The sequence below is a fragment of the Pseudorca crassidens genome, chromosome X, assembly GCF_039906515.1.
Source record: "Pseudorca crassidens isolate mPseCra1 chromosome X, mPseCra1.hap1, whole genome shotgun sequence".
Lineage (NCBI taxonomy): Eukaryota > Metazoa > Chordata > Mammalia > Artiodactyla > Delphinidae > Pseudorca > Pseudorca crassidens.
The window spans coordinates 73,061,221-73,078,673 of record NC_090317.1 but is presented as its reverse complement, the minus strand read 5'-3'; the positions used below and the strand labels follow the sequence as shown (position 1 = coordinate 73,078,673).

The 17,453-nt window shown below is 39.8% G+C and overlaps 1 protein-coding gene across 2 annotated transcripts in view; it reads left to right on the top strand.

Moving 5' to 3' along the window:
• Nucleotides 1–17,453, top strand: part of KIF4A (kinesin family member 4A) — a 127,107-nt gene that overhangs the window by 45,708 nt on the left and 63,946 nt on the right. For both annotated transcript variants that reach the window (XM_067724187.1, XM_067724186.1), the window contains exons 8-10: nucleotides 5,454–5,570; nucleotides 6,201–6,376; nucleotides 12,566–12,627. In XM_067724187.1, the coding sequence (XP_067580288.1) occupies nucleotides 5,454–5,570; nucleotides 6,201–6,376; nucleotides 12,566–12,627 (355 nt within the window). The remainder of the gene's footprint in view (nucleotides 1–5,453; nucleotides 5,571–6,200; nucleotides 6,377–12,565; nucleotides 12,628–17,453) is intronic.

The window sequence follows — 17,453 nt, the reverse complement described above, 5'->3', positions numbered from 1 at the left end:
CAGTTCAGCTCAAATTTTCAATTCCCACTCCTACGAGAACCCATTTTTACTATACTTACCTTTTCCTTTAACATTATATTTGCAAACAGTTTTTGTTGGTGTGTCTATCTCCCTTTAGATTTTTAACTCCTCGAGAGTAGGGATTGTGACTTATTCATCTTTCTACCTCTAATGCCTAGCACAGTGCCTAGAATATTGAACATATTCACTAAATGATGATAAGGACTCAAATGTGTGGGGTGAGAAAAGAGGGAGAGTCCAGGATGTCACAGGTTTGTTGTTTGTTGGATATCCGACTGTTTAGGTGATGAGACAATGAAAAGGAACAGTGCTGGAAGTGAAATAGATTTGCACTGAAAGATGAATTCTGTGTTGTTCAAGTCTGTGTTATGCAATGCCACATGGGCACAGCCCACTGGAGTTTATTCAGTAGGCAGACAAAATATAGCTTTGGACAATAGGAAAGAGGTCTGGTTTGGAGATGGGAATTTGAGGGAGTCATTAATATAGGTGTTTATTGGAACTCTAGGCAAGGATGAGATAGCCCAGGAAGAGTATATATAGTAAGCAAAGAGCCTAAGACAGTCCCAAGAGAATACCAACTTTAATGGGTGGGTATTGGAAAAACTACCCCATTAAGTAGACTGGGAATGATTGAGAATGGGGGACACAGTAGTCACATGGCTCTGGAGGGGCGACGTGAGAGTTCAAGCTTTCTTTAAATGTGTTTTCTACCAACCCCGTCTTTTCAGCCTCAAGTCTCTCCTCTTTCCAAGGTACCTGGTGCCTCTAAGGAGCAAATTTGCTCATTTCCATAGAGCATAGAGGTTAAGATCATGGATTTGGGAGCCAGACTGCCTCCATCTGAATCCTGACTCTGCCACTTATTAGCTATGTGACCTTAGGCAAGTTACCTAATCTCTTTGTGCCTCAGGTCTCATATCTGTCAACACAGATAATCATACTTGATGCATACTTTATAGGACTACTGTGAGGATTAAGTAAGGTAATAAGCATAAAGTTCCTAGAACAGTATCTGGCTCATAGTAAACACTATATAAACTTAGCTGTTATTATCACTGTCGTGGTCATTATTGTCCCTCTGCAGGCACTTTAGATTGAGGCTCTTCCATCTTGCTGAGTCAGTTATTGCTTCTCTACCTGTGCTCTAAAAACACATCGAAACCTCTTGTCTACGGATATTTCCTCTCCTGTGCTCTGTGATCTTATGGGTTATTACTTTTTAAATTCCTTTTAGTCGTATCTTAGGGGGGAAAGAAATGCTGGTGGTCAGTCTCCTGTGTTTGAACAGAATTTCCTCTAATGCTCTCTGTGTTCTTTTTGTATATAATTTTATTTGTTACATTGGTTCCTATGAAGCTGTATCAATTTTTTATTGGAATAATATGTGCCTAGATAATTACAATTTTATTTTTTGAAAGCCTTTCATACTTTTCCCCCTTTAGACTTTCTGTACCAGAAACTTACCTATCTTTTTTCCGGAATTTTAGAGATACGTTTTCTTACCATCTAGCATACTGATGTCTGACCGTGCACCTCAGTCCCCTACAACCAGATTCTCATCATTTTACTTACATAATCAGTTCTTCCATGTGTGTCAACTTGAAGGCCAACTTCAAGATACTGCCATTTCCTTCTTCACTTGCAGTATCTTTTTGGTGAAGAAATTGTCATCAGAGTAGATAAGGAATTTAATGGGTGCTGTGCTTTCACTGTCAGGTAACTTAGCAAATATCCAGATAATCTAAGTTCCTCTATCCTATTAATAATAACTTACATGTAGGTAGCACTTTATAGATCACATTTGATTTTATCATAGCCTCATGAGGTAAAGGTATGTATTACACCTGTTTTATGGATAAAGGAAAGTTTTAGTGGCTTGTCCAAGGTCACACACATTGATAAGTGGGAGAGGCAGAGTTTGAACTAAGATTCTATCTCCCAATCAAGTTCCTTTCCACTCTATTCCCTCTTAGTAGTTACTCCTGTAAGTCTTGTGATCTAGTGCAGTAATAGATCATTCCCCTTCTAGCTAGGCAGACCATATCTATACTATCATATTACTTCTGTTTTTCACCCTAATCTTCTTGGCTGTGCTACCTGCCTTAGGCTCATACATATTTTCTTCACATATAGAGCAGGGTTTCTCAGCTGTGGCACTATTGACATTTTGGGTCAAACAATATTGGTGGGGAGGGACTGTCCAGGGCATTGTAGGGTGTTTAGTGGTATCCTTGCCCTCTACCCACTAGATGCCAGTAGCACTCCCCCTGACCTCACAGGTTGTGACAACCAAAATGTCTCCAGATATTGCCAAATGTCCTGCAAGAAGCAAAATTGTCCCCAGTTGAGAGCTGCTGCATATAGAGCTGCTTCGTTTCTCTTCTGCCTCGTTTTTCTCTCCTGTTACCAATATACCCTTTTATTCTAGTTGTGAAACCAATTGTAACGTGCCTCCATGATACTTGTGAAGTTCTAGTCCCTTTTTAAAGTTAAAATCTCTACTTTATTATTTATTTGTTGCCCTCGTGAACAAATACCCGAAGCTGTTAAGTAGTATTCTTGATCCTCTCCTCACTTGGTCTGTTCTCAATCTTTTAGAGAGAAGAGGAACTTCTGGTCTTATAATTTTATCTGGGCATTTTCTCCATAGCCATCCTTGATTAGAACTTTTAAGTCTCTGCAGTCATGTTCTTCCCAGTCTTTATAATATATAATCTCCAACCATGTCAAGAATTTTCTCTTAACAACAGGAAATCAAATGCTGTTTTGTGATGATTTCTTTCCAAAGAGACATTCATTTCCCTTGCTCCTATCTATTCCAAAACTCCAACTCTCATTTGAAGAAAAAAAATCAGCCTTTTTATCCTTAAGTCTGTGCTTCTTACTTAGATCACAGTAGCCATAATTTCTTCTCAGGGCTCATCTGGACTTTTATTGTTGTTCCTGTGGAGCTATAGATGGACATTTTGCTCAGCAGGTTTGAAAAACCTCAGCAGTCTCTCCTTCACATCCTAGATGGGATATGGGCCAATAAGATGGCACAATGTTCTGTTTGGCTAAAAGGGGGAAAGAAGAGAAAGGAGTGAACTAATATGAGGATTAGTACAGGCATTGGTGAGGTTTGATCAATCTCAGCAGGATCTCCTTCACATCCTGGATGGGATAAGTGGCCCTGAAAAATGGTACCCCTTCCAACTTGCAATAAAGGGAAAGGAAAGAGCTAGTTGCTTGAGGGAATTGTTTTTGTTTTAGGTTGGGGAGATTTGAGCATGTGTATAGACTGAAAAGAAGGAATTCATGAAGGAAAAATAAATTGAATATCTAAGAGGGAGGGGGAAGATCAAGGGATCCAGGGTCCCTGGGAAAATGGAGGGAATAGAAACACTGTCAGAGGCTGAAGGGAAAATAAAGGTAGTTATTTCCTCCTCTGAAACAAGGAGAAGGACAAAGGAATCAGTAACAGCAAAGGAAAGACTGTGAAGTGAGGAGAGGGAAGGTTAGGGAGCCCTTGTGAATAGTTGATCACCATAATGTATTTGTTGAAATCATCTACTAATAGAGTGAAGGTAGATTTCCAGTCTTGGAAATGATGAGTGTTTAGAATAGCTGCTGTGGTGAAGGAAGAATGAAGAAGAGAAGATTGTCTATTGACCAAGGGTTCAGCCAGGGTCAGATAGTGTGTTTTATAATGGATGGATCCAGTCCATTTTGTTATGTGACTTTCAGAAACTTACACACGCGCGTGTGCACACACACACACACACACTCACACACACGGTTGGTTTAACCTAGGCCTGGGAATTGACATGGTGGGAATGGCAGAAGGTCATGGGGCAGAAGGTCATGGGTCATGGGGCAGAAGGTCATGGGTCTAGTGAGCGCTTGGGAAAACATAACTGAAATGATTGACTTCAGGGAATAGGTAGTTTAAGGCCCAGGAAGGATGATCTACTGGGAGTATTAGAAAGTGTCATAGGGACTTCCCTGGCAGTCCAATGGTTAAGACTCTGCTCTTGCACTTCAGGGAGCACGGGTTCGATCCCTGGTTGGGAAATTCAGATCCCACATGCTACATGGTGCAGCTGAAAAAAGAAAGAAGGCATCAGTATATTTGTAGCCACAATAAGGGTGAAGAACAGGATCCATGAAAGAAATGGAAGGATAGTAGTAGGATGCAGAGAGGAATTTTGGAGTTCAGGATCTTGTAGATAAAATTGTTTCAGGTTATAAGGGAGTCCAAAGTACGGCTGAATAAGTAAAGTAGTACAGCACTAACAATAATGATGCCATTTGTATATCATTTAACTTTGTTTTGTGTAAGGTATCTTATTAACTCCCCACCACAACCTAACGAGGTAGGTAGATTTGCCTCATTTTATAGAGGAACTTACCCAAAATTGCATAGCTAATCAGTGACAGATCCAGGATTAGAACCTAGGTCTATCTGACACCATTGCCCATGCACTTAACCATTATACTACATAGACTTTCCATAGTAAACATAACCATGGGAGGGTCAGGGGCTTTCAAGGGACCTCAGAGATTATTACAATGTTTAAAAAGTAAACCTTGGAATTTAAGAAGTGGAAAAGAACCTTTACTCTATTTGAAGCAATAAGAGGAAAGGTATTTCATTGTGGTATAATAGACAGAGCATAGGATTTGACTGCAATCCTGAGGTGGAATCTCAGGCCTACCACTTACCCGCTAATGGTACCACTTGACCTTAGGCAAGTCATTTAACCTTTGAGCTAGTTCTGTCATCAATAAACTGAAAATGATAGTTAAAATAATGATAATAATAAAAATAGCTTTTAATGTAATTTCACAGCATTAATTTAAGCATTAAGTGTGATAATGTATATTAAAAGTGTGATAATGTATATAACCACTTGTAAATAACTATACAAGTGGTTATTGTCATGGTGATCGTTATCTGTCTCTCTGCTTTGTTTCCATGGGAAAGGGCAAGAAGTGCCAACAGACTCAATTGTGCATTCACCTTTGTCCTTTGAACTTTGCTTAACTGGAAGACCAACTGTTTGAAAGAGGAAGAGATGGAAAGAAAGTAAAATATCAGAGTGGATATCACCAACTTCTACCAGCATCATGTTTATTCCCATTTCTACCTATACCACCTAGGAAAAATATGGCCTGTTTCCCAAGGAGCATAAGAATATCTGATAAGAACACTAAAGATTTTTAAATACTGTTGTTTTTCATTTCTATGAAGCTTTCTGTTTGAAAAAAAAAAGAGGCACTCTCAGAAAAGTGAACAAGATTAAGAGGTTTCTTTAAGATTGCTGACTTAATATTTCTATAGGGTCTTTATTTCTTATCTCTTTCTCAGGATAGGCATATGTTAGATGTTACCCAGGTAACATGGGTATATGTTACCAAGCAATTTAAATTTTGTTTCCTGCTATTAGGTATTAATATTAACCGAGGCCTCCTATGCTTGGGAAATGTAATCAGTGCTCTTGGAGATGACAAAAAGGGTGGCTTTGTGCCCTACAGAGATTCCAAGTTGACTCGACTGCTTCAAGGTAAGCCCAAAGTGCCTCTAAAAATAAGAGAGTAACTCAGAATGATAGTGCTGAGAAAGGAAAGATAGAACAGGTAGAAAGCCAGATTTTTGGACTATTACATACAGAGCTGTCTAGTTGATAAACAGGAGAGAGACCTGTTGGCAAGCAGGCTTCTAAGGTAATGGAAAAATGTCTTCATATATGGCTTTGAGAGCCAAAAAATCTGTATGTAGCGTGTCAACTGTACTTAGTACTTTGTACCTGAAAATGAACTTAGTTACTGCCTTTATTACTGCTGATAAGAAGAATTCCCTAAGGAGTTAAGATCTACCTAGAGGGGGCATCCAAAGAAATTTTAATCCTAATAGTGACTCCTAACTTGGCCCAGTAAGGTTTTTTTTGTTTTAACCTGATTAACTGCTGAAGTCACAGTCTCTCTTAAGAACGAGGACACATGCAATAGGATTCTAAACTATATCATTTTATACAACAAAAATCTTAATGTTTTTATATTGACACAATAGAAAACTTGTAGATACTTAAGAATTTTTTTCTTATAGCTCTGAGATTGAAGTCACCAACCAAAACGGACAGTTTTGCTTGCATCCTACTTGTTTGATTTCATTTCCTTCCCTTGTTCTTTTTCAGATTCTCTAGGAGGTAATAGCCACACTCTTATGATAGCCTGTGTGAGTCCTGCTGACTCCAATCTAGAGGAAACATTAAATACTCTTCGCTATGCTGACAGAGCAAGAAAAATCAAGAACAAACCTGTTGTTAATATTGATCCCCAGAGAGCTGAACTTAATCATCTGAAGCAACAGGTAGAAGGAACTTGACATTTGATGGGAAAAATTACAAGTGTGTGAGTGGAATGATAGAGCTCCTATTTCTCAGCTTCTCCTCTACCAGAATTTTAGAGATGTTGGTTAAGCATTATGTTAGTTTGGGGAAATCTTAAAGTAACTCCTATTAACAGGTTTTTGGTCATATTTAAGATTAGGGAGTGGCACTGGAGATTTCACTGATAAAGAAGTGAGCAGTAAGAGATGAGGCAAGAGAGGTAGGCAGGAGTCAGATCCCAAAGGTCCTTATATAACTTGTTAAAGGATTTGGAATTCAACCTGAAAGCTGTAGGGGGCCACTGAAAGATTTAAGTAAGAGGGTAACATGTTGAAATGAGATTACTCTAGCAAGTATATAGAAAGTGGATTAGAGGTGGGCATGACTAGAAGTAAGAAAATAAATTAGGGTATTATAATAACTCAGGTGAGAACTATGGCCTGAACTAAAGACAGTAGCGATAGAGATGAAGAAAGGGGGACAAATTAGAAACAAAAAACAAGGAGGTAGAATGTATAGAGCTTACATATGTGGTGACACATGTGACATGGAAAGGTAGGTAGGGAGAATCAAAGTTGATTCCCAGATTTCTTGCTTGGACAACTGAATAAATGGTAGTAATAATCATTGAGTCGGGGAATATAGGAGGAAAAACAGGGTCAGGTAGGGAAATGGAAATGATGAAATTCAGTTTTGGGCATTTTGAATTTGAAGGGCTTGTAGGACATCTAAGTAGAGTTGTTCAAACATGACTGGGTATGTGGGTTTAATGTAGAGAGGTCTGAACTGAAGATACAGATTTGAGAGTCATCAGCATTTAGATGGTATCTGAAGTTATGGAGTGGATGAGATCAAAGAGTGCCCGGCACGTTAAAGGCAGTTCCTCAATATTTGCTGAATGAGCAAATGGACAAGAAGAGAGAAGAAGCCTAGCAGAACTCAGGAGTAACAGCAGCATTTAAGGAAGGGGGAAAGGAGTAGAAGACAAGAGAGATGAAGAAGGAGCAAACAGGCAGGAAGAAAATCAGTGGTTCATGGAAGACAAGAGAAGAAAGTTTCAAGGAGGACTACTGAAAGTATAAATTTATAAAGTGTAAAGTAAGATAAGGGTTGAAAAGTGTCCATTGATTTTTTTTTAATCAACAAGGAGTGAGAAGAGGGTCAGGGGAATGATAGGAGCAGATTGCTATGGGATGGACAGTGAATGCTAGATAAGGAAGTGGAGGAAGTTGTTAGGCTCTTCTTTCAAGAAGGCAAGATGAAAGAAGACAATAGCTGGTAGTCAAGGGTCAAGGGATGTAAATCTGTTTGTTTTTAAAATATGGAAGAGACTTGAACATGTGAAAGAACCAGTTGGGAGAGACTAAAACTGAGAATAGGGATGAGTTGATAAGGGGTCATCTCTTAGTTGAGATCCTGAGCACAAATAAAGAGGTCTTTGCTTTAGACAGTAGAAGGGATACTTGCCCCCAAGACTAGAAGAAAAGAGGTTAGGATAGGAAGAATACAGTGACACTAATTTAGAGGAAGAAGAAGGGAAATTGAGCAATTTTCAGCCTGACGATCTTTATCTTCTCAGTGAAGTAGGAGGTAACGTCACCTTCTAAGAGCAAGCAAGCAGATGATGATAGGGTAGAGGGACTGAGGTAACCACAGAAGGCTTAAAATCACGGAAATTGAAGAAGCAGCTGACTAGGAACATGAATTTGTGGTGGTATCAGTATGACTGTGCAGCAGCTCAGTATCTCTGGCAGAGGAGCTGAGAGGGCAGGTGGTTGGGTTGACTCCTTGGGGGGGGGGGGTCAGGTTTTCTTTGTGTAGCACTCTTCCCAATGGGAATCTAGTGTTTCCCAACAGTCCAGTGTTCACTCCGTCTCTGGCCTTCCTCCTCAGTGATAATAATTACCATTCATTCAATCTGTTGTCTTCCTTCCCCTTATCCTCCTTTATTTCCTTCCCTCTTAGGGTTCACTATAGAAAATATAAATAATTTACCTGTTCACAGAATCATCTCAATTGTAAAATACCTTACTCAGTCCTGCTCCTCTGTTTTCTTTCATGTGTATTACTATTGCCAAAAATGCTCTTTTTCCTGGTCATTTATTTGTTCATCCATTCCAACAATAAATATTTATTGAACACTGTTATGTGCCAGGTACTGTGCTGGGATACATTGTTAAGCAAAGCAGACACAGTTTCTGCGTTCATGGAATTTATTGCCTAGTGGGGGAGACAAACATTAAACACACAATCATACCAACATATCATTATAAACTGGGATAGTGTGCTATAGGGCACTGTGAAAGTATGGAACAGGATCTTCTGTTAAATATCTAATCTGAGAAGGCTTCCCTGAAGTAGTTACATATGAGCTGAGATCTGAGGGACTGAGTAGGAATCATCTATGCAGAAAAGAAAGAAGGGGATTCCAGGAAGAAGAAATAGCATGTGTAGCAAAGTATGATGGGAAACAGCATTGACACTGCAGCCAGGCTGCCTGGGTTCAAATCCTGGCTCTATACCTCACTAGCTATTTACCCAGGGCAAGTTCTCTGTGCCTCAGTTTCCCTATCTGTAAAATGGAAATAATAATAGTACCTGCTTCATAGGGTTTTTGTGAGGGTTAACTGAGTTAATACATGTAAAGCATTTAGAACAGTGCCAGGCATATAGCATGTCTGCAAAGATCTTGAGTTAGGAATACAGTGCATTTGAAGAACTCAGAATGCCAGTGTGGCTAGAGTGGAGAGAGCACGGAAAGGGTGTTCCAGTCTGAGACTAGAGAAGAAGCAGAGGCCTGATCAACGCCTCATGTACTACGTTAAAAATGATTTTAAGCAAGGTGGCAACATTGATCATTTCCACTTTTAAAAAATGGTATGGCTGCTGTGTGGAAGTGGATTATAGTGGAGCAAAAGTAGACTCATAGAGACCACTTAAGAAGTTACTGCAGTAGTCCAGAGAGAGAAATGGCTTAGAAAGTGATAGAAAGAAGTGACCAGTGGATTAGATAAGGGGATGAGGGTATGACATCCAGCTTTCTGGCATGTGAAACTGCATATTCACTGACCTAGAGTATACTGAAGAAGGACCAGGTTTGGGATAGCAGAAAACTAGGCAGAAATATTAAGTAGATATTTGAATATAAAGGTTCTAAATTCAGAAAAACTAAGGGGATCTAATAATAGTAATACTCAGCTCCCTGGGCTGATTTGAGGATTAAACAGGATATTATGTCTAAACCATCTTGCGTAGTGTCTGGCTCCAGGGACTAGACTCAGGCCTCAAAGAAGCTCCCTTCCTTTCAGATTTCCTGTCTCACCTTGACATTCATATATGATTATGGTTCAAAAAAAAAACCCTTTTATATTCATTATTTAATTTTATCATCATAATAAGCCAGTGAACACAGCAGATATCTTTATTCCCATTTTAAGACACTGGGGTCTAAGAAATGAATATAGGTGGTTCAGGGCAGGCTGATGGAGGAACCAGGTCTCCTGATATCCTGCCCTTGACTTTTCCCACTGTCTCTCCAAGATGGAGCAGTAGTGGCTTATCAAAGAACAGAGAAAGCTCTTCTCCCTGCAGTGGTATAGTAACTCTGATAAGCCTTACTTGCAGGTTGCAAGGGAGAGATAGCTGGATTGGAGGGAACAACGCCCCCCTACCAGCAGTTCCTTCACTGATGGCCAGCAAATCCCCCCTAAGCTTTCTGCCTGAAGGCTCCTTTTCATAAAATGGAGATAAAATACCAGTTTCTCCCTATCAAACAGCCTTGTTCCCTGTAAATGCTTTAGAAATCTATGTGGACCAAGTGAAATCACATGTGTTGTCATGCTTTGGAAATAATGATGTGACAATAAATGTAAAATACTAGTGATATTGCATTAAAAAAAGGGTTCTAAATTCAGAAAGATCTGTGTTTGAGATAAATTTGGGAGTCACCAGTTTATAGATGGTAATTGAAACCATAGTCAGAGATGAGACTTTAAGGAGAGAATAGAAAGTGAGTGAGCTTTGAGGAACTTTATCATTTAAAGGACAGTTGGATCAAAGATGAACTAAGAGACTTAGAAGATCAGCTTGAAGAATAGAAGGAAAAGCAAGAAAGAGTGGCATCTGGTAACCCAAATGCTACCAAACAGTCAAATAAAATGAAGACTGAAAAATGCCCATGGGATGTAGTGACATGCCGATCATTGGTGACATTATCAAGAGTTATTTCAGCGGAATGTTGTGGGCACGAATCAGGTTAGAATAGGTTAAAGAGCAAGTGAGAGAAGAGCAAAAGGAAATGGAGGCAGTGGGTGTAGACTATTCTGTCAAACTTTGTGAAGGAGAGAAATTGGGCAAAAGAGATAGGAAGTGGGATTGGGAAAGGTGCTTTTGTTTTGTTTTGTTTTAAGATGGGAGAGACTTGAACATGTTTTAATCTTAGTAGGAAGGATTCTGTAAAAAGGGAGAAGTCAAAGATATAGAAGAGAGAATGGATAACAAATAGAATAAGATTTTTTTTAATTTATTTACTTATTTATTTATTTGGCTGCACTGGTCTTAGTTGCGACACGTGGAATATTTTAGTTGTGGCATTCAGGCTTTTAGTTGTGTCATGTGGGATCTAGTTCCCTGACCAGGAATTGAACCTGGGCCCCTTGCAATGGGAGCATGGAGTCTTAACCACTGGACCACCAGGGAAGTCCCCAGAATAGGATTTATCAGAAGGCAAGAAGACTTGGGATCCAAAGCTCAAGCAGAGCAGCTCCTCTTTTATCATAAGAGGGAATGGAGAGGTTGATTGCACATTCACTCTGGTTTAAGATCCGTCTCCACGAAGCCTCCTTTGGACTATTTTGGGATTTCATTAATTTGCTTCTTCTCAGAACCTTAAAGTACTTAACTATACTTGATGACTAGTATCTTCTGTCTTGTGTTATTTCTTAAATTTTCAGGCCTTAGTCTTGTCTTCATCAACTAGATTGTAAACTGGATAATAAACCACAAGAGTTTATTCTTGTATCCACCCCCCACATTGCGTAGCCCAGTGCTAAGTTTGATTTTTTTAATTATTTATTTATTTATTTATTTATTTATTTATTTTTGGCTGTGTTGGGTCTTTGTTGCTGCGAGCAGGCTTTCTCTAGTTGTGGTGAGCAGGGGCTACTCTTCATTGTGGCATGCAGGCTTCTCATCACGGTGGCTTCTCTTGTTGCGGAACATGGGCTCTAGGCGCACGGGTTTCCGTAGTTGTGGCACACAGGCTCAGTAGTTGTGGCTTGCAGGCTCTCGAGCACAGGCTCAGTAGTTGTGGCACATGGTCTTAGCTGCTCCGTAGCATGTGGGGTCCTCTCGGACCAGGGCTCGAACCCGTGGCCCCTGCACTTGCAGGCAGATTCTTAACCACTGCGCCCCCAGGGAAGTCCCTAAGTTTAATTTTTTTAAAAAAGTAGGTTCTCTGGAACTTCCCTGGTGGTCCAGTGGGTAAGACTCTGTGCTCCCAATGCAGGGGGCCCGGGTTCAATCCCTGGTCAGGGAACTAGATTCCACGTGCCTGCCACAACTAAGAAGTCGGTGTGCTGCAACTAAACATGCCACAGCGAAGATCCCATGTGCCGCAGCTAAGACCTGGTGCAGCCAAAATAAGTAAATATTTTAAAAAATAATAATAATAAAAATAAATTTAAAAAAAAATAGATTCTCAATAAAAACTCATGAAGATGCTTAGGTAAAAGAGACAACTCATCTTCTAAGTACTAGTTATTCATGTAATGCTGATTGTCCTTTTATCATTGAATCATCAACCATGTTGCTTTCTGTAATACCTTTAGATTTCATAGGTATCAAGTAAGATTACCCGACTACTAATCATGGTAATTTTGCTGATAAAGGATAAGTAACTTTTTTTTTTTTTTTTTTTTTTTTTTTGCGGTACGCGGGCCTCTCACTGCTGTGGCCTCTCCCGTTGTGGAGCACAGGCTCTGGACGCGCAGGCTCAGCGGCCATGGCCCACGGGCCCAGCCGCTCCGCGGCATTTGGGATCCTCCCAACCGGGGCATGAACCCGTGTCCCCTGCATCGGCAGGCGGACTCCCAACCACTGCGCCACCAGGGAAGCCCGATAAGTAACTTTTGATTGGTAACTAGCTGACTATTTTTCTTTGCCTGTTCCAGGTACAACAGCTACAGGTCTTGTTGCTGCAAGCCCATGGAGGTACCCTGCCTGGATCTATAAAGTAAGAGTCATAGACTAATTTTAAATGTATATTCTAACAGAGCCTTTTTCTCCTTATGATTGTTTTCCCCTGATAGTCTAAAGTTTCTGGTAGCACTTGGTGTCAAGGTAGGGAACTTAACAAACTTGCTGTCTATTTAGGACTAGCTAGTTAGCTTTGAGACAACCTGGTATAATAGAAAGAGCATAGGTTCTGGCCTCAGAAATTTATTAATTGGAATTCTACTATGAGGAAGAGCTGTCTCTCCCCTCCCACCATTTATTTATTTCATTATGTATTTATAGCCATATAGACTCATGGGTATTTATTTTATTCTATGCATTAACATCCAATACTAGCATTATGTTTTATTGCTTGTTTTATTTGTTGTTTCTGCTTTGTCCACTAGGAGCTCCTTCAGGGTGGCTGTTGTATTCTTTAACACGCTATCAAGTTTTTAAGCATTTCTACCAGATGCTCCACACCTGTCTTCTATTTTCCCTGCCCCAATTCTGGAGTCAACCATATGTCCAAGGAGCCCTGGGTTTTCTTTTTTTAATTGGAAAATGGTGTTTAGAAACCAGATCTGGGTGCTAGGTGTGCTCATTGTTACTGAGAAGTCATTACTTCTAGGCCCTCTCAGTGAGTAGAGCTAGGAAATATCTGTATGTATAGTAACCCACACATATATCTATATTTTTATGTCTACCTAACTGTGTATATATTAAAAACCATGATTTTAGACTGATACATCTGATTCCAGTCCAACACTACAAGGCTTATTCTAATCCTCCCGCTCTCCTTATTTATAACTTCTTTCTCCAGCAGTGAAAAACCAGCTCTCATTATCTGCATTCTATTTACTTACTTGTTCAGTTCTAGTATACACGTAAAATAATTTTGGAATTGCTAGCCCATACCCCTGTGAGAAACACTTTTAGGAACTAGATTACAGCATATATGTATAATTCTTTTGTCTTTAGGCTTAGAATATCCAGGCAAGATATTGTTTCCCAGAGTTACTGTTTGTATTCCATTGTGGGTTCCCACTACATCTTGCTTGGTTAGTTTTAATTGTTTGTTTATATTTTGGGTATATGAAGTGTATGTGAAACATTATCGTGGTCTAAGAGTCAGAGTTTTACAAAAAGATATACTCAGAGCAGAGAAATGCAAATCAAAACCAAAATGAGATATCACCATACACCTGTCAGGATGGCTACTATCAAAAACAAAAAATAACAAAAAGTAACAAATGTTGGAAAGGATATGAGGAGGATGTGGAGAAATTAAATTAGAACCTTTGTGCACTGTTGAAAGGATTCTAAAATGGTGTAACTGCTATGGAAAACAGTATGGAGGTTCCTCAGAAAATTAAAAATAGAACTACCATATGATCCAGCAATCACACTTCTGGGTATATATCCGAAAGAATCGAAAACAGGGTCTCAAAGAGATATTTGCATACCCATGTTCATAACAGCACTATTCATAATAGCTAAGAGGGATTTCCCTGGTGGTTCACTGGTTAAGAATCTGCCTTCCAATGCAGGAGACGTGGGTTCGATCACTGGTTGGGGAACTAAGATCCCACATGCTGTGGGGCAACTAAGCCTGCACACTCTGGGGCCTGCGTGCCACAGCTAGAGAGCCCGTGCGCAGCAGCTGCTGAGTCTCCCCGCACTCTGGAGCCCACACGCCTCAACCAGAGACAAGCCCGCACACCACAACAAAGAGCCCACGTGCTGCAACGAAAGATCCCGCATGCCACAACTAAGACCTGATGCAGCCAAATAAGTAAATAAAAATTTTTTTTAAAGTAGCTAACAGCTTCCCTTGTGGCACAGTGGTTAAGAATCCGCCTGCCAATGCAGGGCACATGGGTTCATGCCCTGGTCCAGGAAGATCCCACATGCCGTGGAGCAACTAAGCCCGTGCGCCACAACTACTGTGCCTGTGCTCTAGAGCCTGCGCGCCACAACTACTGAGCCCGCATACCGCAACTACTGAAGCCCGTGCGCCTAGAGCCCATGCTCCACAACAAGAGAAGCCACCACAATGAGAAGGCTGCGCACCGCAATGAAGAGTAGCCCCTGCTTGCTGCAACAAAGAAAGCCTGCATGCAGCAATGAAGACCCAATGGAGCCAAAAATAAATAAATAAATAATAAATTTATTAAAAAAAAAGAATATAGGAAGGGCTTAAACACCTTCCTATATTCTATAAAAACTAACTAAATAAATAAATAAAAAGTAGCTAAGAAGCAGAAGCAATACAGATGTCCATCAGTGTATGAATGGATAAATAAAATGTGGTATATACATACAACAGAATATTATTCAGCCTTAAAAAGGAAGGAAATCCTATCACATGTTACAACATGAATGAAACTTGAGGGCGTTATGTAAGTGAAATAAGCCAGTCACAAAAAGACAAATACTGTATGATTCCACTTATATAAGGAATTTAAAGTACTTGAATTCATAGAAATGGAAACTAGCATGGTGGTTACCAGGGGCTAGGGGAGGGGGAAAAAGGGAGTTGTTATTTAATGGGTATATAATTTGAGTTTTACAAGATGAAAAAGTTCTGGAGATCTATTTCACAGCAATGTAAATATACTTAATGCTACTCAACTGTACACTTAAAAATGGTTAGGACGGTAAGTTTCATGTTATATGTTTTTTACCACAATTTTTTTAATGTAAATTTATTTATTTATTTTTTCCTGCATTGGGTCTTCATGGCTGCATGTGGGCTTTCTCTAGTTGCAGCAAGCGGGGGCTACTCTTCCTTGCGTTGTGTGGGCTTCTCATTGCGGTGGCTTCTCTTGTTGTGGAGCACGGGCTCTAGGTGCGGGGGCTTCAGTAGTTGTGGCATGCGGGCTCAGTAGTTGTGGCTCACGGGCTCTAGAGCACAAGCTCAGGAGTTGTGGCGCACCGGCTTAGTTCCTCCACGGCATGTGGGAATATTCCCAGACCAGGGATCAAACCCATGTCCCTTGCATTGGCCGGCGTATTTTTAACCACTGTGCCAACAGGGAAGTCCCCACAATTTTTAAGAAAAAAAAAACCTACAAGAGAACTAGAAGAAAATATAGGCAAAGTTCTGTGTGCACATAGGTGAAGGTAAAGAGCATTAGAAGCAGTGGCACAAAACTAAAATAATAGACTGGGGTGTGTGTGTGGAGAGTTGTTGTATAATGGGTATGGAATTTCAGTTTTACAAGGTGAAAAACTTTTGGAGATCCATTGCACAACAATGTGAACATACTTAACACTGTTGAACTGTACACTTAAAATTTACTGGTTAAGATGGTAAATTTTATGTTATGCTTTTTACCACAATATTTTTAAAATTTTATTGTATTTATTTTTTTAAACAGCAGGTTCTTATTAGTCATCAATTTTATACACATCAGTGTATACATGTCAATCCCAATCACCCAATACAGCACACCACCATCCCCACCCCACCACGGTTTTCCCCCGTTGGTGTCCATACGTCTGTTGTCCACATCTGTGTCTCTATTTCTGCCTTGCAAACGGGTTCATCTGTACCATTTTTCTAGATTGCACGTATATGCGTTAATATACGATATTTGTTTTTCTCTTTCTGACTTACTTCACTCTGTATGACAGTCTCTAGGTCCGTCCACGTCTCTACAAGTTACCCAATGTCATTCCTTTTTATGGCTGAGTAATATTCCATTGTATATATGTGCCACATCTTCTTTATCCATTCATCTGTCGATGGGCATTTAGGTTGCTTCCATGACCTGGCTATTGTAAATAGTACTGCAGTGAACATTGGGGTGCATGTGTCTTTTTGAATTATGGTTTTCTCTGGGTATATGCCCAGTAGTAAGATTGCTGGATCATATGGTAATTCTATTTTTAGTTTTTTAAGGAACCTCCATTACTGTTCTCCATAGTGGCTGTATCAATTTACATCCCCACCAACAGTGCAAGAGGGTTCCCATTTCTCCACCCCCTTTCCAGCATTTGTTGTTTGTAGAGTTCCTGATAATGCCCATTCTAACTGGTGTGAGGTGATACCTCGTTGTAATTTTGATTTGCATTTCTCTGATGATAAGTGATGTTGAGCAGCTTTTCATGTGCCTTTTGGCCATCTGTATGTCTTATTTGGAGAAATGCCTACTTAGGTCTTCTGCCCATGTTTTGATAGGGTTGTTAGTTTTTTTTTAATATTGAGCTTCATGAGCTGTTTATATATTTTGGAGATTAATCCTTTGTCCATTGATTCATTCACAAATATTTTCTCCCATTCTGAGGGTTGTCTTTTCCTCTCATTTATAGTTTCCTTTGCTGTGCAAAAGCTTTTAAGTTTCATTAAGCCCTGTTTGTTTGTTTGTTTTTGTTTTTATTTTCATTACTCTAGGAAATGGGTCAAAAAAGATCTTGCTGTGATTTATGTCAAAGAGTGTTCTTCCTGTGTTTTCGTCTAAGAGTTTTATAGTATCAGGTCTTACATTTAGGTCTTTAATCCACTTTGAGTTTATTTTTGTGTATGGTGTTAAGGAGTGTTCTAATTTCATTCTTTTACATATAGCTGTTCGGTTTTCCCAGCACTGCTTATTGAAGAGACTGTCTTTTCTCCATTGTATATCCTTGCCTCCTTTGTCATAGATTAGTTGACCATAGGTGCGTGGGTTTATCACTGGGCTTTCTATCCTGTTCCACTGATCTGTATTTCTGTTTTTGTGCCAGTACCATATTGTCTTGATTACTGTAAATTTGTAGTATAGTCTGAAGTCGGGGGGTCTGATTCCTCCAGCTCCAGTTTTTTTCCCTCAAGACTTCTTTGGCTATTCGGGATCTTTTGTG